The sequence below is a fragment of the Erinaceus europaeus genome, chromosome 22, assembly GCF_950295315.1.
Source record: "Erinaceus europaeus chromosome 22, mEriEur2.1, whole genome shotgun sequence".
NCBI lineage: Eukaryota > Metazoa > Chordata > Mammalia > Eulipotyphla > Erinaceidae > Erinaceus > Erinaceus europaeus.
Window position 1 is genome coordinate 8,562,467 of NC_080183.1, and position 22,261 is coordinate 8,584,727.

Genomic DNA, 22,261 nt, shown 5'->3' on the forward strand with positions numbered 1-22,261 from the left:
TGTAAGGATCCAGATTCAAGCCCCCAAGCCCCAGCTCCCTACCTACAAAGCAGATCTGCGGGTGTCTCTTTTTCTCTCTCCATCTCTGTGTATTTTATGATCTGACAAAGGTGGAATGTATTCAAGTGCCTCTAGTTGTTTCTGTTATCACTGAGTGGGGTGCTGCAGACACATTTTCTATTGTTATGGAATTAGGGCTGGTGGGATAGCACAGTGGTCTACACAACCGATGTTTTGTGTTTGAGGCTTAGAGGGCCCAGGTTCAATCCCCAGCAGCACCATAAGCCAGAACTGAGAAGTGCTTGGGAATTAGGATGTAGTGCCAGCTATGAAGATAAGTCTTAAGATCCTTCTTCTGGGCGAACACATTTTTTAAAAAATTTTTTATATTTATTTTATTTATTCCCCTTTGTTGCCCTTGTTGTTTTATTGTTGTAGTTATTATTGTTGTTGTTGTTGTTGGATAGGACAGAAAGAAATGGAGAGAGGAGGGGAAGAGAGAGGAGGAGAGAAAGACAGACACCTGCAGACCTGCTTCACCGCCTGTGAAGCGACTCCCCTGCAGGTGGGGAGCCGGGGTTCGAACCGGGAACCAGGATCCTTATGCCGGTCCTTGTGCTTTGCGCCACCTGCGCTTAACCCGCTGCGCTACAGCCCGACTCCCGCGAACACGTTTTTTTTTTTCCAGTTTTTCTCTTTTGATTGTGGCTTCATCACTCTAGTCTGACTTTTTCAGGTAGAATAGGAAGAAGAGAGAGAGAGGAATATAAAGAGAGGGGGAGAAAGAGGGGAGGGAGAAAGGGAGAAAAATAGAGAGAGGAAAGAGAGAGAGGGAGAGAGAGAGAGAGAGAGGACACACAAGTGCAAAAGAAAGACACCAGGGCACCACGCTTCTTGCAGGTGTGCATGGCAGTGCAGGTGTGCCTTATAGGTGAGCTCTCTTGCCAGCCTGTGTTTCTCCAGATTTGCTTCCTGCTGTGCAAACAGCATCGGCCTGGTCGGTGTCCCTGCTTAGCATCTATGTCCTGGGGGAGCTGGGCTGAAGGGGGCTGATTAGACTGCAGGTCAGTGTGTGGACGGGGCAGTTGGGCTGGAGCAGGGAGAAGGGACAGCGGAGGCTGTTTAAGGTGTCACGGGCCTCATGATGGGGCCTTACGTGGAAGAACAAATAGATCTTTGTTGTTAAAATTTCGTGGGCTCTTGCCGGGCTGGCTAGCTTCATGGGCGGGTAACAGAGACGCGGAGACAATGGCTGAGCAGGGAAGCTGTATTTCTTTATTTAGGAACAACGATTCATAAACTAAGACAAACTAATCACCAAACAGAACTCTGCTGTCTCTTTGCGGCGGCACAAGCACTCTCTCTCTTACTCTGGAACTCAGGAACCCAGGAACTCTGTCTCTCTGGCACTCTCTCTTACTCTCGAACTCAGACACTCTCGAACTCATGAACTCAGGAACCCTCCCTCAGGGTTCCTTGGGGCGGGGCCAAGCAGGCCCGCGAAATTAATTGGACTGATCCAATTCTCTTGGTTTGGGGAGGGCTAGAACAAACCAATGTAACGCATACGACAGATCTTGAAAATGTTTTATTGATTTATTATTTATTGGATAGAAGCAGAGAGAAAGCAATAGGGAAGGGAGAAATAGAGAGGATGAGAGACACCTGCAGCCCTGCTATATTACTCGTGAAGCTCCCCCTGCAGGGGGGGTCAGGTCCTTGCGCTGTAACATGTGCCCTCAGCCATGTGTGCCTCTGCCTGGCGCCAGCACAATTGGGGCTTTAGATGGCACACCTGCAGCCAGGCGGGGAGGGTCCTCTTCATGGGGAGGTAGCAACTGTGTTTGACAGACACCTGGGAAAGGCAGATCTGCCCTGAGAGAAGCAGGATCTGACAATAGCTTGCAAACACTCGGCCTCGGGGAAAGGAGATATTTTGGGAACCACAGCTGCTTATATTATTTTTAAATCCCATAGGGAGGGAAAAGAGAAACCTTTCCTTGAAGAAGTGGCTCTAGTTCATTTCAGTTTTGGAGGAAAGAAAAAAAGAAGAAATTGGTATTGGGAGACAACATCTCACAAAAAGCAGTTTGAGTGAGACCATAGTACCCTGGGGCTGAGCGCCTGTAGCCCTGGACCAGTGAGTCCGTCTTGCTAACGCAGCAGGACCTGGGGACTTTTGGGAGAACCACAGGGCAGGCAGCTGGGGTCCCCAGAGCTGGGAGACCCAGTGGGGAACACCAGCTTGTGACCAGCTTCCAGCATACCCAGGAATAGCCGTGGTCTGGGTGCTCCTTGTACCTGGAGGGTGGGTTGAGGGTTTATTTTGTCACTGTGACAAGGACATCCCACCTGCTGGGAGGGCAGAGTGGCCAGGAGTTTTGGAAAGGGGACTGGACTGAAAGGAGAGAACAAAGTCCATGAGAAGACCACTGGGGGGCCGGTGATGGCACACCCCTTTAAACACACTCAGTACTGAGTACAAGGACCCTCACCAGGACCCACACAAGGATCCACCTGCTGGGGGGAGGGCAGATCTCTTATATCCTCACTTGGCAGGATCTGGTAGAGAACCCCCCGCTTCATAAGCAATGAGGCAGATCTGCAGGTGTCTCTTTCTTTTTATTTTATTTTTATTATTTTTAAATTTTATTTATTTTCCCTTTTGTTGCCCTTGTTGCTTGTTGTTGTAGTTATTAATGTCATCATTGTTGGATAGGACAGAGAGAAATGGAGAGAGCAGGGGAAGACAGGGGATAGAGAAAGACAGACACCTGCAGACCTGCTTCACCGCCTGTGAAGCGACTCCCCTGCAGGTGGGGAGCCGAGGGCTCGAACCAGGATCCTTATAGCGGTGCTTGCGCTTTGCGCCATGTGTGCTGAATGCTTATAGCGGTGCTTGCGCTTTGCACCATGTGCGCTTAATGTGCTTAACTCTATCTATCGCCCGACTCCCAGGTGTCTCTCTTTCTCCCTCTCTATATCCCCCACCCCTCTCAATGTCTCTGTCCTATCCATTAAAATGGAAACAATGGCCTCCAGGAGCAGTGGAGCAATAACCCAGCAATAACCCAGGAGCAAGCCCCAGTGGAGCCCCCAGTGGAGCAAGCCCCGGCAATAACCCAGGAGGCAAAAAAAAAAAACAAAAACCAAACCCAAAAACAAAAACCAGAGTTGCAGATTAATGCTGTCTGACAGTGACTCATGCAAACACATAAGACCTTGCAGATCAGCTCCTGTGATGACGCTGGAGACACAGGAAGAGGCTCCACCGTCTTGGCTGTCCCAGAAGCCACCTGCCGGCTCCTCTGTGCTTTTGGCCTCCCGCTATCTGCAGTTGCTCCCTTGAGCACCGTCTTTCTCTTCTCTGGTGCTGAATCTCTCTCTGGACCATTTCACCCTGTCCTGTGGCTCCAGCACCACTTCCTGCAGAAGGCTCCAGCTAGATTTAGCTGCTGAGTCCCCTCCCTTCTGTGTGACATCTTCTGGATAGTTCCCACCTGGGAAATGAAGTCTTTCTTTCAAGAACACCTTGCTCTTATAAGACTGATGTGTGGGTGGCACCCCAGGCCCCTCCCCTCTTTGCTCTCAATCAGTAGGACCTGAGTGTTTATTTTATCTCATCTCATCTCATCTCATCTCATCTCATCTCATCTCATCTCATCTAATGCTGGCTTTGAAAGTGACTGGGATCCATGTGGATTCAGTCGGCTAGGAAGGATCGTCAATTTCCCCAATGAATGGGTACTCACGGGATGCACCACGAGAAGGTCGATCCAATGCATCTCAACGCTTGACATCTCGTCACCCAATCTGGTCCCCTATGTCTACACTGAACTTCTTTGTTCCAGTCTCTTGGAAACAGAGTTGGCAGTCAGCTGAGGTCAAGAACAAACACCTCATCACAGACCCCTGCGAGCGTCAACCCGGCTTTGACCTGGCACGTTATGATCGGGCCCTCCTCAATCGCTATCGAACAGGCCATGGCCGGTGCGCTGCTATGTTCCATCGCTGGGGTGCCAGAGACGACCCGAACTGCCCCTGCGGCTCCAGACAGACTATGACCCACATAGTCAACGACTGCCACCTCTCCAGATTCAAAGGAGGTCTTGAAACTTGACATCAGGCTCAACCTGACGCTGTTGACTGGCTACGGAAGAAGGGCAAACACTAGAAGAAGAATCTCATCTAATCTTTACCATAGTACTGCTCAGCTTTGGCTTATGGTGGTGCAAGGAATTGAACCTGGGACTTTGGAATGTCAGGCTTGAGAGTCTCATTGCATCATCATTATGCTATCTCCCCTGCCCCAGACCTAAGGATTTCATCCCACTAAAGCCCCTTGTCTCTGACCCCCTCATCTCATCTGTATTGATTCTGCTGCTGCTGTTAAAACCCTCTGACCCTCACCACATCTTGGTTTATACCTACACCCAGAAGTTCTGGGGACAATTGGGAGAAGCCCCCAGCGTGCCCTGTCATGTCTCACCCCCCCTGCAGACTTTCCCCCAGGCTGGGAGTGCACCCACTGGGGCAGGGCAGGAAGCACCCTGAGATCCTTCGGATCCTGAGACAGAAATTCACGTTATTTAGGCTGAGTCACGGGGACCCCAGGAGGCAGGCTGGAGAGGACTCTGCCCGCCTGGACCAGGGCAGTGACTCACTCAGGGTGACTCATGCCATTCTGTGGGCTGCTTTTAACCTCAGCAAGACTGAAAGCCATCCACAGGTTTACAAGGAACCCACCAGCCCGTGCACGGAGAGAAAGAACAGGGAGGGTCTTGAAATTGACGTGGACTGTTTTCTTTCTGAGAAACACTGACGCTGGGTGCTTCTGTGTGGGAAGAAGCACAGCAGGAGCAGGGCAGCTAGACGCTTCCAGATCCAGTCAGCTTGGCACTCAATTTCTTTTGGGCAGGTGTGTGAACTTGGTGTCACGAGGCACGCCAATGCAAGGGAGAATGAATGAACTGAGGAAGGGAGCAGGTTGTCCTCAGGAGCCGAGCCTCCACTTTGAGACACAGAGGATGCGGAGAACATGGAGAGGAAGGGTCTGTGCTTATACCGGGCAGTGGGAAGTCAGGGAGGGCTGCTTGCCGGCACCTGCAGTGAGCTTTGCGTTGGGAAGAGAAACCAATCTGGGACTGCAGACCCATGTCACTGGGCTCAGGTGAGGGCCCCCCGGGGCGCTGCTGGCTTTGGCTGGGGCGAAGGTTGAGTGTGGGGGCGTGGCAGCGTCGAGGCTGGAGAGACAGGCAGACGCCTGGTCTGGGGAGGGAGCCTCAGAGCCTCAGAGGGAGCCTGCTCAGCATGAAGCGGATGTGAGTAGATCCACAGCCCAGGCCGTCCCTGGCTGCTGTGATGTGGAGCATGGGCTCTGGGGAGGCAGGAGCGCGAGCTGTCATATCGATCCAGGTGATCCAGGTGTGAACCCCGGTGGGGGGGGCAGCTTGTGCTCAGCTGCCTTCTCCACCCTTTCATCTCCTCACACTCTACCTCTCAGGATGTCCCCAAACCTCAGGGTTCCTGAGGCTTTTCTTCCTGGGGACAAGCCTGAAGTTTGAAAGGGCAGTGCTTAGCCTCAGAGACCTCTTGCTTAGTGTGGAGACTCAGAGATCGGGTGGCATTTCCTCTCTCCCCCAACCCAGGACCCACCTGCCTACCTTTAAAGAGCAGGTGACACGGGGACAGGAAAAGCCCACTTTGTGTGCTGGGTACTGGGATGGGAGGACCACTCACAATCTCTGTTGGGGTGGAAGCCAGCTGCGGTGTCACTGGAATTGCTTCTTACCACCCCTTCCCACTCCCCCAGCACCGGCTCTGTGCCAGCCTGTCCAAGTCCGGGAAGCCTTCTGGGGATCCCAGGAGAAGATCTGACCTGGGCAGGGTGGGGCGGCGGGTTCCGGTGGCCCTGGCTAGCTTCCAGACCCCAGGGGGAGGGGATGGGGGCCAGGCGTCTGTTGCCTTCCAGCCACCCACGTGTTACAGTCACGATTGCACTCTGCCTGGGTTGATAGAGCCGGTTGCTGTGTGACCGTGGAGCCGAGATGGCTGTTGTCACGTTTCCACAGGAGCCTGGATCCTGGGGTTGTCTTTTGTGGGTGTGGGGGCAGGAGGCACAGGGGTGGGAGGCATCTGAATACAGATCCAAGGCCCCCCTGCTTACTAGCTTGTGATGGCCCAGTCAGTTTCCTCCAGCCCCTTCTGGGTGGGGGGCAGGTGGACAAGGGCCACTGCCCTCCATCCACAGAAGGTTTTGTGAGGATGTTAAGCACTGCACCTGGCAGACTCTGCATACCCCATGCTTGTTGAATGACTGACTGACTGAATGAATGATGCAGCAAAGTGTCCTCAGTAACAGGAACTCATAAGGTCTTACCTGACTAGGAAGACACACTTTCTCCTTTTCGATGGTGGAGGGCCAGTGAGGAAATGTCTTATTTATTTATTTATTTATTTATTTTTGCTTCCAGGGTTGTTGCTGGGGCTTGGTGCCTTAACTACAAACCCACTGCTCCTGGAGGCCATTTTTCCCTTTCTGTTGCCCTTGTTGTTGTTATTAATATTGTTGTTATTGCTGTCAATGTTGTTGGATAGGACAGAGAGAAATCAAGAGAGGACAGGAAGATAAGAGGGGGGAGAGAAAAGCAGACACCTGCAGACCTGCTTCACTGCTTGTGAAGCGACCCCCCTGTAGGTGGGGAACCGGGGGCTCGAACTGGGATCCTTATGCTGGTCCTTGCGCTTTGCCCCAGTGCACTTAACCCGCTGAGTTACTGCCTGGCCCCTGAAATGTGTTTTTTTTTTTTTATGGGACACTGCCTGAAGGGTGACCCCAGAATTCTGTACCTGTCCCTTCTTGGGCATTTTTTCATTCTCCTCTCTCTCTCTCCCCTACCCCCCCCCCCACTTCTCCACCAGAGCACTGCTCAGCTCTGGCTTCTGGTGATGCAAGGTATTGAACTTGAGACCCTGGACCCATAAACATGAAAGTCCTTTGCATAATAACCATGCAGGTGCTCCCAAGTGGTGGCCGGGGGCTCGAACCTGAGTCCTTCAGCATGGTAAAGCGTGTTCTCTACCGGGTGAGCTATCTCCTGGCCCCTGATTCTAATTCTCAAGGCTTTCAACCAGAGATTCCAGAGAATCTCATGTCCACGGGAGTCAGGGAAATGGAACACTCAGACCTTATTTTCTTTGACAGTAACACACGCTGAAAGACTGGCGTTCAGCTTGACTGCTAAAGAGAAAGCTGAGTTTGAGGTTCAGGGGTGTTTCAGGAGCTCTCTGGCCAGGTGTTTCCAGGCTCCTAGTGTTTTGAAAATGGAATAACATTCAAGCGCTTTAAAAAAAAATTTAACATTTATTTATTCTGGATAGAGACAAATAGGAGTTGAGAGGGAAGGAGGAAGTGGAGAGACACCTGACACCTGCAGCTCTGTTTCACAACTCATGAAAGTTCCCCCGCCCTGCAGGTGGGATGGGGGGGTTTGAACCCTGGTCCTTATGCACTGTAATGTGCGCACTTTACCAGCTGCGCCCCCACCCGCCCCCGCCCTCGCCCCCACCCCAATGTTCCTGTGGTTTTATTTGGCCTCCCATTTCCCGAGGCAGAGATTAAAGAGTCTGGGCTCAGGTGAAGGGGATTGTTGTCTCCTGTCAGGAAATATAGATCCTGGTCTCCTAAGATCCTATTGTATTTACACAACAGCGGGCAGCACCAGGACACAGCCCATAATAAGAATCGGAATCACAAAGGGACTGTTCTGAGGTGCCTGAGTCTCCTGCTTCAGTGGAAATCCCCAGCTTCAAATGTTCGCTTCTCAGGTAATGAAGCGAGCCCAGCCTCTAAGGCTGCGTCCTTAAAAGCCTGTGAAGTTTCCGTCCCAGCGGCTTCTTGTTAGAAGGAAGAGACAGAGAAAGGACGATTGTGTCTGAAGTCACCTCATTTTCTACTAAGAAACACACACCATCCTTGTTTTGGGCCAGAGACTGAAATTGGGACGCCCCTCATCACCGGCTCTTTGCCCTCTGGCTGCACCTTCTCCCTAGCCTGAGAAATACACTTGGGGTTCACTTCGTTCTTCTTCATTCATCGCTTTCATTTTTTCAGGAACGCAGACTAGTTGGCCTAAGCTCTCACTTGGTGCTTTCTTCCTTAAGCCCACCCTGCCTTGGTTCCCCTCTTAGTCATCCCCAGAAACCTCTCTTTCCCCCGTAGTGTCTGACTTTGATGTCTCCCTGACACCGTGCTCATTCTTGTTTTGTTTCTTGTCTTCAGTCCTGGTTAGAAGGGATCAGAGAGAGCTGGGCCATGGTGCACCTGGTTGAGTACACAAGGACCTGGGTTCAAGTCCCAGTCTCCACGGAAGTGAAACAGGGCTGCAGGAATCTCTTTCTCCCTCTCCTTATCCCCTTTTCTCTGTCTCTCTCTCCCTTTCCTTATCCCTTTTCCCCCCTCTTTCTCTCCCCCTTCCATCTCAATTTCTTTTGGTCTCTATCCAAAAAAGTAAATAAAATAAGAAGAGGTTAGAGAAGTTGCTGGATGCTGTTCAACTGTGCTCTGCTCTTGGTGTCACTTAACCCTCGGTACTTGGACTCAGTTGCTGAAAAACCTCTATTCATCCTTTTCCAAATCGAACAACACACTAGCTTTTCACAAGTGGCGGTTGGCCCAGGATCTTACATGTTACTTGAACAAAAAGCCGAGGGTGGGTGGGGTTGGGGGAGATGGAACCCCAAATAATGGAGACGCAGCTTCTGGATCTGGACCCTGGCAGAACCGCACCCCTGTTTTAAACCCTAGTAATGAATCTTCTTGGATGTGAGCCTCCAGGTGCTGATTTTTACAGAGTACAAAGCAAGCACCTAGCAACTGATCCGACTCCCCACTGGTGGCAGGCTGGTGGTACCGATGTCTAATCCCGGTGTGTGCCAGCCGCTGGAGCAAGACACCTGTGCTTTGTTTCCGACAAGTTTTGTGTGTTTGATATACCAACAAACTCTTTCTCTCTCTCTCTTCCCCAGTGGCTGTGCCAGCAGCTGCGCCCCCGGCGGGCCAGCCCAAGGGCAGCACTAACGGGCACTGCCCGACGCCACGCCTGTCCATCTCTTCCCGGGCCACGGTGGTTGCGAGGATGGAGGGTGCCTCCCAGGGGGGCCTGCAGACAGTCATGAAGTGGAAGACGGTGGTGGCCATCTTCGTGGTGGTGGTGGTCTACCTGGTCACGGGCGGCCTGGTCTTCCGGGCATTGGAACAACCCTTCGAGAGCAGTCAGAAGAACACCATCGCCCTGGAGAAGGCGGAGTTCCTGCGTGACCATGTCTGCGTGAGCCCGCAGGAGCTGGAGACCTTGATCCAGGTGAGCGGAGAGGCCCCAGCCCCAGGCCACCACATGAGTGGTTGACCTTTCCTGCTCTTCACCTTTGGATGAGAGACCCTCGATGGCCAGAGAGTCTTTCAGTGGGGAGGGGACATTTGGGTTGAGACCTCAAAGAAGCCACAGGGTGAAGCCTTTGATAAGGGGGAGATGGAGCTGGTGTCACCAGCTTTTGGAAGTGGCAGTGGGCATGTGGCCTTGGATTTCCAAGTTCAAGCTCATCTGGGTAGGCTGGTTCTTCCGTCTGTGTGGGGTGCTGGGAGCAAGGGGCGCCCTAGAATGTCAAAGAATGAAAACACTTTAAGAGGAAAATAGTCATCTGCCTGAGGTTAACAAGGCCAGAGATGAGGAAAGGCCACCAGAGGTGGGACGGGGAGACTGCTGGGGGCTTGGGAGGGCTGTTTTGATGTATGTGTAGGATAATATGACAAGACCTGGTATTGATAATAGTCACCAAGGTCGATGCTTTGTAACAGGTTATGAGCCAGTCACTGTGCTCAGCAGATAAAATAAAAATGATTTATGGGGGTTGGAGGCGGCGAACTTGGACAGTGAGTCAGAGAATCGAAGTGAGGAAGGCGGGTTTGAGGTGAACTTGGCAGGCTGGACTGTGGCTGGTTAAGAAAGAGTTAAGATGGCGTGATGAGGAAACAAGACAGATGTCTGCAGCTTGAGATGTCTGCAGAAGGCAGAGTACAGAATCCTCGAGAAGGGAGGGGAGCCGGTTAGGAACCAGGTAGAGGGAGGGTTCTGCCTGGTGCTGAGAAGGGGTGTGGGGGCCGCTGAGGCTGGAGTTCCGTTCTCTGGCTTAGACACGCACGCTTTGAACCATGAAGAGTGGGTTCTGCTGAAGGTGGCGGTTTTCCTGGAAGCAATGGAAAGTGCCTTCTCTCTGGGAGTTCCAAAGTTTGGAGTGCAGAGGGATGAAAAGATGGCTTCCACAGCTCCTTCTGTGGCTGGGGTTTGTCATATTCACTTCTTTATTTTTAATTTTTTATTATCTTTGTTTATTTATAGGATAGAAATAGCCAGAAATTGAGAGGAAGGCGGAGATAGAGAGGTGGGAACCGGGCGCTTGAACCTGGGTCCTCAAGTATTGTAATGTGTGACCAACCTGGTGCACCACAACCTGGCCCCATCATAATAACTTCTAGTGGCAGTTGCAATCTCTGAGTCTGTAGGATTCATTACCCAGGCTGGCTGGCTGGCCCATCTGCCTGTCTGTCTATATATCTATCCCTGTCCGTCCGTCCGTCCATCCATCCATCCATTCATCCATCCATCCGTCCGTCCACATATCAATTATCTATCTCCATTCATCCTTCTATCTTGGTGTCTGTTTACTATCTGTCTGTCTATCTGTCATCCCTCTCAGACTGTGCGTCTGTTTACCAGTCAGTTCATCCATCTGCCTCAAAATACATTGACAGGGGCGGGGACTCCTGAGGCTACTTAAGATCTGAGGTCCTTCTACAAGAAATGTCTTCTTTCAAGTCACTTTTTAAAAAATTAGTGACTTAATGCTGATTTACAAAATTATAAGGTAACAGGTGTACAACTCTACACCTCTCCCACCGCCAGAGTTCTGTGTCCCCATTCCCTACATTGTAAGCTACAGCAGCTCTAAGGTTGCAGATGTGGGTCAACTATTATTTCTACCACTGTCTGTCTATATTTGTGTATATCTGCCCATTTTTTCCCCTCCAGGGTTATTGCTGGGGATTGGTGTTTGCACTATGAATCCACTGCTCCTGGAAGCCATTTTTCCCTTTTTGTTGTCCTTGTTGTTTATCATTATTGTTGTTATTAATATTGTTGTTATTGCTGTCATTGTTGTTGGTTAGGACAGAGAGAAATGGAGAGAGGAGGGGAAGAGAGAGGGGGAGAGAAAGACAGACACCTACAGACCTGCTTCACTGCCCGTGAAGTGCCCCCCTGCAGGTGGGGAGCCGGGGGCTCAAACTGGGATCCTTATGCCGGTCCTTTGCACTTCACGCCACCTGCACTTAACCCGCTGCGCCACTGCCCGACTCCCCTGCCCATTTTCTTAAGGTCCCATCTTCTCTTCCTTTCAAGTCACACATGCAACTATTTATTAATTTATTAATTTATTTATTTTACCAGAGCACTGATCAGCTTTCACTGATGGTAGTGAGGGGGATTGAACCTGGGATTTTAGAGCCTCAGGTAGGAGAGTCTCTTTGCATAACCATTATGCCCACACATGCACCTATTACTACATCCAAATGTTCCTCCCTTTTTCTTCCTGTCTCTCTGGTTGCTGATGGGGTTAGAGTTCAGAACCCTCTAGTCGTTTTCTCCCTATCATTTTTTCCCCAACTGAGAGTATGGATCAAAATTACTTTGGGGGGTGCAGAAAGTGGGAGTTCTGGCTTCTGTAATTGCTTCTCTGCTGGGCATGGTGTTGGCAGGTCGATCCACACCCCCAGCCTGTTTTTATTTTTCCCTAGTGGGGAAGGGCTCTGAAGTGGTGAGGTTCCAAGACACACTGGTGAGGTCATCTGCCCAGGGAGGTCAGGATGGAATGAATCATGATACCGCATGCAACTTGGTACTCAACCAGGTGCGCCACCACCTGGTCCCTCCTGGTGATGGATGCTCAGTTACTTGTAGCTAAATTGTGGGGGTAGTGGGGTGGGAGAGTGTAGGATAGAAAGCGCGAGAGAAAGACACCTGTAAAAGCGTTCCCACTGCAGGTGGGGAGCAGGTGGGGAACCTGCGTCCTTGCGTGGTCCTTCAGCATAGTACTATGTGCACTTAACCAGGAACAACACCACTGGGCCTTCACTTGTGCCTATTACTGTTGTCACCACTGTTTGTTACTCAGGGAGAGAGGGAGAAGCCAGAAAGCCCCGGGGTTCTGCTCTTGGAAAAGGGAGGAAAGTTTCTGAAATGCCCTGTGGTGCTTCCAGTCCTAACATGTATAACTGTTATCTTCTCTGTCTGCTTCTACTGTGCAAAGTCCCTTCAGAGTTGGCTCTGGAGTCTTTGAGGCTTGAGCCCAGAGAAACAACTCAGCTGTTTTTAATTCCACTTTGATAACTCTCCCAGGTCACCTCTGTGACCGTCTTTATCCAGAGCATGACTGGGTCGATCTGCCTCCTATTTATCAAGTAGACTCTGTGGCAGCCCCAGTGGAGAACAGTGGAGTCACCTGTGATTTCACAGTGAGACCAGGGTGGGCCTGTGTCACCCCAGTGCATGCTGGTCCCTCCCACACTAAGGTCTTTTGCCCTGGGTTGAGCTGCTTAGCCAGGCTGGGTCCAGCTGTTCTGCCCATAGAGGACACGGTAGATCCATCCATCTTGGGATTCTTACCCCTGAGACTGTGTGTGGATGACGGTAATGGGGAGATTCCCTTCGAAGCTGTTGTTCAGGATAACAAACAGCTACTGTTCATTGTTTACGTTCCTCTAGGCACCATTCTGAAGGCTTTAATTCTTCAGCTCTGTTAACCCCTGCTAAACATGACCCGTGGCTTCTCACGCGTTATCACATCTCATAGACGAGCGAGCGTTCTGAGGACCTCCAGCCACAGCCCCAAGCCGAGCAGTGATGGAGAGTGAGGCTGGGGCCAGACTCCAGAGCTCCGTGCGCTGCACTGCTTTTTTCTAAGTTTTTGTTTTTCATATGGTGCTGAGGCATGAATAAGTAGCCTTGTGTGTGTGTGAGCAGCATACCAGCCCAGTGTTGTTGCTTTATACTTTCAGAGAGCAGAGATGCCAAAGCATTGCCTGCCATCTATAGAATCCTTGGTGCTCCCACATGGTGCTGGGACTCGAACCCAGGGCCTCATGTGTGGAGGTGTGTGCTTCATGCATTAAGCTTTCTGGGCCTTTCCTCTCCTCTCCTCCTTTCCTCCCCCCTCCTCTTTCCTCCCTTCTTCTTGCTGCTTCCTCCTCCCCCCATCTCCACATCCACCTTCTTTCTACCAGAGTTATCAGCTCTGGCTGATGGTGATGCTGGGGAGTGAACCTGGTACCTCAGAACCTCAGGCAACAAAGTCTTTTGAAGTACCATTATGCTGTCTCCCCAGCCCACCTGGGCTTCCTCTTGAAGCTGTTGCCACAAGAAAAAGACTGGAAGGGGTAGTAAAAATGATTTGGGAAGCCCTGAGTGTCCAGCATGGTATTATTGTACCTCCCAAATGGATGTTTATATTTCCATTTATTTATTTATTTTGAGTGAGAAAGATAATTAGAAAGGAGGGGGGGGGGGTCAGGTGGTGGCGCAGTGGGTTAAGCGCAGATGGCGCAAAGCACAAGGACCGGCGTAAGGATCCCGGTTCGAGCCCCCGGCTCCCCACCTGCAGGGGAGTCGCTTCCCAAAGGTGAAGCAGGTCTGCAGGTGTCTGTCTTTCTCTCCCCCTCTCTGTCTTCCCCTCCTCTCTCCATTTCTCTCTGTCCTATCCAACAAGGGCAATAATAATAACCACAACGAAGCTACAACAAGGGCAACAAAAGGGAAAAAAATGGCCTCCAGGAGCGGTGGATTCATGGTGCAGGCACTGAGCCCAGCAATAACCCTGGAGGAGGAAAGAAAAAAAAAATTAGAAAGGAGGGGGAAAGAGACTGGAACATTGCTCAGCTCTGGTAGAAGGTGGTGCCAGGGACTGAACCTGGGACCTTTGGGATCTCAGGCACATGAGTCTTGCTCTCTTCTTCACTGAGCTGTCTCCCTGGCCCTAGACTATTGTTCTTTCCAAATAGATTACAGCCTCTAAATCTAAACCAACTTCCTCCTCCTGCAGGTGGGGGTGCAGGGCATCATTTGGAGAACTGGGAGGAGTGAATGAGCACTCGTACGCTGGGTACTGAGTGAGCAGAGTGCCTGGCATGTGGGTGGCTTGTGGGTGGCATTTAGGAAGCAGTGTCTCTTCTCCCTTGTTCCCTCTTTGCCCTCTGAAGTGAGGTGCAGGGCCCAGGATGCAACAGCACAGCCGGGGTGTCTGCACACCTTTCTCAGTGCAGGAAAGTAAATCGAATGCACCTTGAAGTCACTGCTTCCATGGACTTTCACTTCACCCCAGTGTCTTCTTTCTGTCCCCCTCTCATGCACCACCATCGCTCATTTTCCCATCTCAGGAACTGTTGAGTCGTCTGGGAGAAAGTGTTCAAGTCTGTCGTCTGTTATCCTCAGAACACCGTCATGGGGGGCGGCTTCAGCAAGTCCCACATTGGCAACAGGTGCTTGGGCCTAGAGCTGGCAGCGCTGGGGTCCTGACTGGGTGGCTGTGAATATTTTCAGGCTGTCTGTTCTGTAGCTTGTGGGGGCCCGTGGCTTCGGCTTCTCTTGGTAGCAGCCACCTTGAAGGGAGCAGTGTTTCAGGGAGTGGGCTTCGTGTTGGACAGGATGCCCACCACGGGCCAGAGGGTAGGGGCGGGGAGGTGACTTGCCAGAGTAAAAGACTGGTCAGAAATGGTTGCTTGCTCTGGGGAGGTCAGACCATGCTGCCCCAGAAAGAGTTTCTACTGAGGAGGCTACTTCCATGTACTCACCCGCTGTCTGTGGAGTTCAGGTGCAGAGCATTCTCCCTCCCTGCCCTCCAAATCCTCCCTTCTTCCCAGCGAGCTGTGCACAGAGACCTTGAGCAGGGGGTGACCTTGGTGGGTGATGTAGGTTTGGGTCCTTTGTGCCCAAGGACGCAGCTCTGAGGACTTAAAGCAAGTCCTATGGCCTTGAAGTGATAGAGGCACTGTCCTTCTCCAACCAAGTGACACAGAGGAGACCTACTGCCCCCCCCCCCCCGGGCCATAGACATGGACTGGGGACTTGAACCTGGGTCCTTGTGCATGATCACATGTGTGCTCAACTGTGGGACTTTGCGAAAGCTTGGTAGAGCTTAGGGGAACTCCCCCCATCTATGGATGGAGGTCTGGAAAAGACACTCCCTTGTTAACCTCTGAGCAAAGGGGAAAAAAGTCTCCCAGACTCAGTTTCCCCTTATTAGACTCTCAAGCCCACAGAGATCTCACAGTTTCTCCCTGCTAGCAGCAGGCCACCTGGCTGCTTGCTTTAAGGTTCATTCAAAGTTCTCATAGTCACCCAGAGTTCACACATTCACCTCCCTTTTGATCACAAAGGAGAACATACTCTATCAAACACCTCCTCGACACCAGACAGTAACCTCAAAATGTATTTCTTTATGTTCTTTGATATCTATGATTTACATTAATCTTTGTTTATCTTCTCTCTCTCTCACCCTGCTGGTTTAATCCCTGTGCTTCTCTCAAATGCCTTTAGATAATTAACCTGTTTGCATCATGGAGAATAATTGTCTTGACCTTTATGTATCACATCAGTTCTTGTCATACCAGCCCCCTACCATAGGAGCAAGCTGACCTTTAAGAAACCTGTAATTTCTGATGTATTTGAAAAATGTTCTTTGTTTGAATCCCTATAAAAACCCAAGCTCACCTTCCAATAAATGAGAGTGTTCGAATTCTCCCTGGTGTCTCCTGTCCATATCGCTGAGCCCTCGAGCTAGCAAGGGAGAACTGGTATCTTACCTTCCTGGCTGAGAGTCACCCCACGTGAGTACCAGAACTCAACCAAGTGCACCAATGCCCAGCCCCACCAGACACTGCTGTCAGTGCTTCCAGTGTATGGGGTCATTTAGTCATTACAGCAAGCCCGTGAGCCAAGGACAAGCACCTGAGAAACAGAGAAATTCAATAACCTACTCATAGTTCTGTGCAAGGGAGAACTGGATCCCTGCACTCTGAGTCTAGAATCCAGGGCTTTTAACCACAGTCTCCAGAGACCAGCGTGGCTTGAACAGTTGGAGTGATGGATGCTAGAAGATAAAGGACTCAGACCTTTTTTTATGAGCACAACCTGTCTCTGACTCAGTCCTCTGTTCGTGGAACCTCTCACGCCCCAAGGAAACTTCATTCCCCTGTGAGAAGATTGGAGAGAATAATCATCACCTGTTGGGTGTGTCTAGAGTGAGGTGACCTTGTGTCTTCATGGAATCAAGAGGCTGAATCAGTGGGCACTATTTCAAACCAGTAGCCACAAGTTACCATGCAGACAATGCTAGTTCACGAGTCTCTACTGAGAAAGCACATCTCTGTCTCCTCAGCGGGTATGGATGGAAGGGAGGCGGAGCTTGCTAACACAGGCTAACTTCATCAACAGGGGAGTTTTCACCATTAGTTCTCTGAAAACACGGATCCCTGCCTCTCTAAGCTCTCTAGCTACAGGTGAAAAAGGTGACCGCAGATGAATTTCTGAGAAATGTTTTCAGGCTGCAAGAGAGAGAGAGAGAAATCTGTGGGAGATAAGAGGAGCTGACTTGAGGGGCGGGGAGATAGCTCATCTGGTAGAGCACACACTTTGCTCCTGTTTGAGCCCTAGGCCACCACAGAAGGGCCAGGAAAAGGGGGTGCTTCATGAGCAGTCAAGTGCTGTGTTCTTGGTCTCTCTCTGTCTCTTTCTCTCTCTTTCTGTCTCTATAAAATAAGTGTGCTGGAGTTAGAGGAGTTGTGCTCACATGAAGCTCTGTGAAGCCCTGGTAGCAAAGGAAAAAACGAATAAAAGTGGACGTTTTTTTAAAAAAATTATTTATTCTCTTTTGTTGCCCTTGTTTTATTGTTGTAGTGCTTACTGTTGTTGGATAACACAGAGAGAAATGGAGAGAGATGGGAAAGACAGAGAGGGGGAGAGAAAGACAGACACCTGCAGACTGTTTCACCGCTTGTGAAGCGACTCCCCTGCAGGTGGGGAGCTGGGGGCTTGAACCGGGATCCTTACGCTGGTCCTTGTGCTTTGCGCCACGTGTACTTAACCTGCTGCACTACCGTCAGACTCCCAAGAGTGGACTTTTAAGCAGGCCAGGATCTACCACTTATGAGTGAACATGGGCATGATACTTCTGTTTTCTGATTTATAAAATAATGATAGCATTTACTTACTCATTTACTTACTGCAGCACCAGGGTTATTGCTAAGGCTGCATGACTGTACCATACCCAGTGGCTCTTTTTGTCTTTTAATAGAGGACCAGATACAGAGGGATGAGACAGGGCTGAGCAAGGACTGGGATCTAACCTCTGGCGCCTCACCCCACCTGCAGGGGAGACACTTCACAAGAGGCAAAGCAGGTCTGCAGGTGTCTTTATCTTTCTCCCTCTCTATCTCCCCCTCCCCTCTCAATTTCTCTCCATCTTATCCGATAAAATGGAAAAAAAATGGCTGCCAGGAGCAGTGGATTCATAGTGTTGGCACTGAGCCCCAGCAATAACCCTGGAGGCAAAAGAGAAAAAGAAAAGAGGAGACACAGAAAGCTGCAGCACTGCTCCGCTGCTCATGAAACTTACCCCCTGCAGCTTGGGACTAGGATCTCGCACCTGGGCTGTTGCCCATGGTAACAGGTGTGCTCCATTGGCTAAGCCACCACCCAGTCCAGTGACAGGGCTTATCATTTCAGGGTTTTGGAGAGACCTGAATAAATTAAGGAGGCCGCATTTGGTGCGTCATTGTAAATGCTGACTGCTAAGATTCTTCTGTTGGTTAGCTCAGGATTCTCTTCCCTTTGTGGAATTGTCTCCACTTTCTTGCCTTTTGTTCATCCAACCGTGTTCAGCAGAAAGAGGTGCAGATAGTAGGTATGGATACAGTCTCTAAGGGAACACCAGAAATGAAACATTCATCTTTACTTTAACTCACTCTGTAGCAAGTCAGAATCCTTGCAGCTGCTCCTGTAGCCCTCATAAAAATCTTCCTTCCCAGAAACCAGACAGACTGATATTTGACAGGCGGGATCCCCAGCACAGAAAGAGCAAGGCACTCATCAGACATTCTCCTCAAGACCAGGAAGATTTTTTTTTTCTTTCCAGCATCACTCGGCAAATTTATTATTTAATCTGGAGAGGCTGAGTCCAGACGGGGACGAAAGGGGCACAGTTGGCTAGTCTGAATGTTTATCGATCATCTCTGAGTGATCGTGGGAGAAGGCACATGCTTTGCAGTGGGCATGCTGCTTTCCTCATTGTTTATCCAATATCTTATTTCAGTTTTTCTATGTGATCAGAGGAAGAGAGAAAACTGATTCTATCTGGAAGACCTGATTTGGAAGGTAGTACAAATGTCTCCCAATCATGGTTTGGTTCCACTTGACAGCATCTAGATAGATTAGTCAGTCATTCGTGTAGACCTAGATGTTAATGAGCTTAATTCTAGAATCTTCCCTCCTTCCTCCACCCAAGTATTAACCAGCTGTGGCTGCAAAAGCTCTTGTCTAAGACCGTGAGCTCTGAATGTGTGGCCCCACTCATCTTGGGCTTGTCTGGCTTTTTACAAACCCATTCTGCATGTGTCCTGTCCATTCTGCTGGTGGCCTTCACCTTCGATTTATAACCAGGCTGCAAAGTTCAGCTGTGAGCCTGCTGCCTGGCTCCTGGGGGGACCTGGGAAAGGTTAATATTTGCACATAGCTGGAGAACTGACAGCGGGAGAATAAACACCTTCAGAGTGTTACTTATGGTGCCTCTCTGCCTTCTCAGAGGTGCCTTCGCAAAGCACTGAGCTCTTTGGCCTCCTGTGCTCTGACCTGGTGCCCAGGTGCGTGTGTGCAACAGATTCGGAGGTGGAGTGGCTTCTGGATGACCAGTCCACTCTGGCTGGCATAGGCCTGGCTGCCTTGCTGACCACCTGCCTCAGAAGCTGAGTGCTCGTGTACTGTTTGTCCACCTGGAATCCTGAGGCATCCCAGCCCGGGTGGGAGTCGGCCAGCATTCTCCAGAGGAGGGGAGCTGGGCTGAGAGGCGCAGAGCCAGGGAAAAAGAGCCTGTGGGTGGGAACACACGGCTTCCCAGATTCAGTTCAGTGACCTTCCTGTTGACTTTAAAATAAATGCTATTAATTTATTTTTACTGGATAGAGGCAGAGAAATTGAGAGAGAGGAGGAGGGAGAGACAGAGAGAGAGAACTATAGCCCGGCTTCACCACTTGTGAAGCTTCTTTCCCCCTGCAGGTGAGGACTGGGGGCTTAAACCCAGGTCCTTGCACATTGTTGCATGTGTGCTCAGCCAGGTGTGCTACTGTCTTGCCCCATGATTTATTTCTTTCTTTCTTTATTTGACAGAGTGAGAGAGCAAGAGAGTGAGTGAGAACCAGAGCATCCTTCTGGCACATGTGATGCTGGGGATCAAACCCAGGACCTCATGCCTTGCTCACTGTGTCACCTGCTGGGCTATGAACCACTTGTCTTTTTAGTCTAGAATTTTCTCTGTCACAAGAGTGACATTTGAAGGCTTTGTGCTGTCCATCTCTCCACGCTGAAATAGACTTACTGGGATCAGAGAGGTGCCTTTCTGGGGGTGGGGACCCCAAATTTCCTCCTCTGCAGTGTAATGAAACCGGGGGGGCTCAGCCACTCACCTGCCAGTCCCAGCATGGTTACTTCTGCAGCCCTGGAAAACCTAAGTGTGACACACTTCTTAAGAGGGAGCAATAAAAAGCAACTGCGGCCAACAAGCTAACATCAGCCCTCCACTCACCTGAGGTCCCTCAGCCACAAGTGTACAAGGAAATGGGGGCACACCCACCCCACTGTCAGGGTTTGGGGTATTAGAGCTGCTTTCTTAATCCCTGATTGCCTTTCTCTGCCTCACAGGGCTTGTGGCTTGTGGCTGCTAGTGACCAAGTCGAGAGCTTGCTTTGAATACCTTAGGAAGCCTTTCCCACACTGCCCTCTCGCCCTGCCTAAGTGTGGAACTCACTGATCCCTCTGCTGACCGACCCCTCCAGAAACCCCAACACAGAGCCCCCTCTCCACCATCAGATGAAGGTCCCTGTTTTTGTCCCTCATGGTACAAGCATTTGGGAGGGTGCTTGTCTGTCAGTCTGTCTGTCCTGGATGATGCCTGCTCTGTGGTTCCAGGGTGGTGATTTCATTATAGTTTAGAGTTTTCTCTGGGGCTTTATAATAGTGTGATTCCACTGCTCCTGGTGGACCCTATTTTTTAAAATTAGTGATTTTTTTTTCAATTTGTTTTAAAGATCTTCATTGGGGGCAGGGTGGTGGTGGCACACCTGCTTGAGTGCACAAGAACCAAGGTTCAAGCCTCTGTTTGCCACCTGCAGGAGGGCAGCTTCATGAGTGGTGAAGTGGTACTGCAGGTGTCTGTCTCTCTCCTACTCTGTTTCCCCTCTCCTCTCAATTTCTCTCTGTCCTGTCAAATGAAAGAGCGAAAAAAAAATATGGCCATTGGAAGCTGTGGATTTGCTGTGCAGACATTGAGTCCCAGTAGTAATCCTGGTAGCAATTAAAAGAAACCTTCATATTTTTTTAATGAAAGAGAGTGAGCACTGTTCAACTCTGGCTTATAGTGGAGGCAGGGACTGAACCTGGGACTTTAGAGCAATAGGCACAGAAGTCGTTATTATTTTTTGCCTGCAGGGTTATCACTGGGTGCCTGCACCATGAATCCACTGCTCCTGGAGGCTACCTTTTCCCTTTTGTTGCACTTGTTGCCTATTGTTCTTGTGATTGTCATTGTTGTCATCACTGTCCCCGTTATTGTATAGGACAGACAGAAATGGAGAGAGGAGGGGAAGGCAGAGGAGGAGAGAAAGAGAGATGCCTACAGATCTGCTTCACCACTTTTGAAGCAACCCCCCTATGGGTGGGGAGCCGGGGGGCTCGAACTGGGATCTTTAAGCCGGTCCCTGTGCTTTCCGCCATGTGCGCTCAACCTGCTGCGCTACCCCCTCCCCCGCCCCCAGTACAAAAGACTTATTTATATAACACTGTCTTCTCAGCCTTTTTTTTTTTCTTTTTTAAATAGAGGGTCAGACAGAGGAGAGAAGACAGTAGAGAAGGAGAGACACTATAGCACTGCTCCACCACTCATGGAATTTCCTGAGACAGCTGTGCCCTTGTGGCGGTTGGGAACTCAAACCAACTCACACACAGCCAAGTTTTACCCTACTAGATTAGCTATCTCCCAACCCCAAGTGTGGTTAAAAAAAATTAGGGAGTCAGGCAGTAGTACAGCGGGTTAAGTGCATGTGGCACAAAACACAAGAACTGGCGTAAGGATCCCGGTTCAAGTCCCTGGCTCCCCACCTGCAGGGGAGTCGCTTCACAGGCGGTGAAGCAGGTCTGCAGGTGTCTATCTTTCTGTCCTCCTCTCTGTCTTCCCCTCCTCTCTCCATTTCTCTCTGTCTTATCTAACAACGATGACATCAATAACAGCAACAATAATAACTACAACAACAATAAAATAAAACAAGGCAACAAAAGGGAAAATAAATAAATCAAGTTTTTAAAAAAGGGGCCCTGGGCAGTGGTGCACCTGGTCAAGCACACATAGTACTAAGTGCAAAGATCCATGCAAGGGTTCAGGTTCCAGGGTCCAGGGGCCTCCAGCTCCCCACCTGCAGGGGGACACTTAACAAGGCGTGAAGCAGGTCTGCAGGTGTCTGTCTCTCTCTCTATCTTCTCCTCCCCTCTCAATTTCTCTGTTCTGTCCAATAAAATGAAAAAATGGCCACCAGGAGCCTCGGATTCGTTGTGCCAGCAGTGAGCCTCAGCAATAACCCAGGAGGCAAAATAAAAATAAAAATAAGTAAGACAAGAGTGAGAGGGCTCAAGAGGAGCAGAGAGACCAGAGCTCTCTTGTGGCCTCCGATTGTGGTACTGGAGATTAGAACTCAGGACCTCGGGAGTCGGGCTGTAGTGCAGTGGGTTAAGCGCAGGTGGCGCAAAGCACAAGGACCGGCATAAGGATCCCCGTTCGAACCCCGGCTCCCCACCTGCAGGGGAGTCGCTTCACAGGCGGTGAAGCAGGTCTGTAGGTGTCTATCTTTCTGTCCTCCTCTCTGTCTTCCCTTCCTCTCTCCATTTCTCTCTGT

The 22,261-nt window shown here is 50.5% G+C and overlaps 1 protein-coding gene across 4 annotated transcripts in view; it reads left to right on the forward strand.

Annotated features, from left to right (window-relative positions):
* KCNK10 (potassium two pore domain channel subfamily K member 10) overlaps positions 1-22,261 on the forward strand; it is a 117,939-nt gene that overhangs the window by 33,742 nt on the left and 61,936 nt on the right. Inside the window, exons 1-3 of one of the 4 annotated variants that reach the window (XM_060181238.1) lie at positions 5,294-5,424; positions 7,712-7,827; positions 9,028-9,362. In XM_060181238.1, the coding sequence (XP_060037221.1) occupies positions 9,138-9,362 (225 nt within the window). In that variant the 5' untranslated portion in view covers positions 5,294-5,424; positions 7,712-7,827; positions 9,028-9,137. Of the gene's footprint in view, positions 1-5,257; positions 5,425-7,711; positions 7,828-9,027; positions 9,363-22,261 lie in introns of those variants that run through there. The other 3 variants (XM_060181239.1, XM_016189882.2, XM_007526818.3) reach the window with 3 other exon arrangements.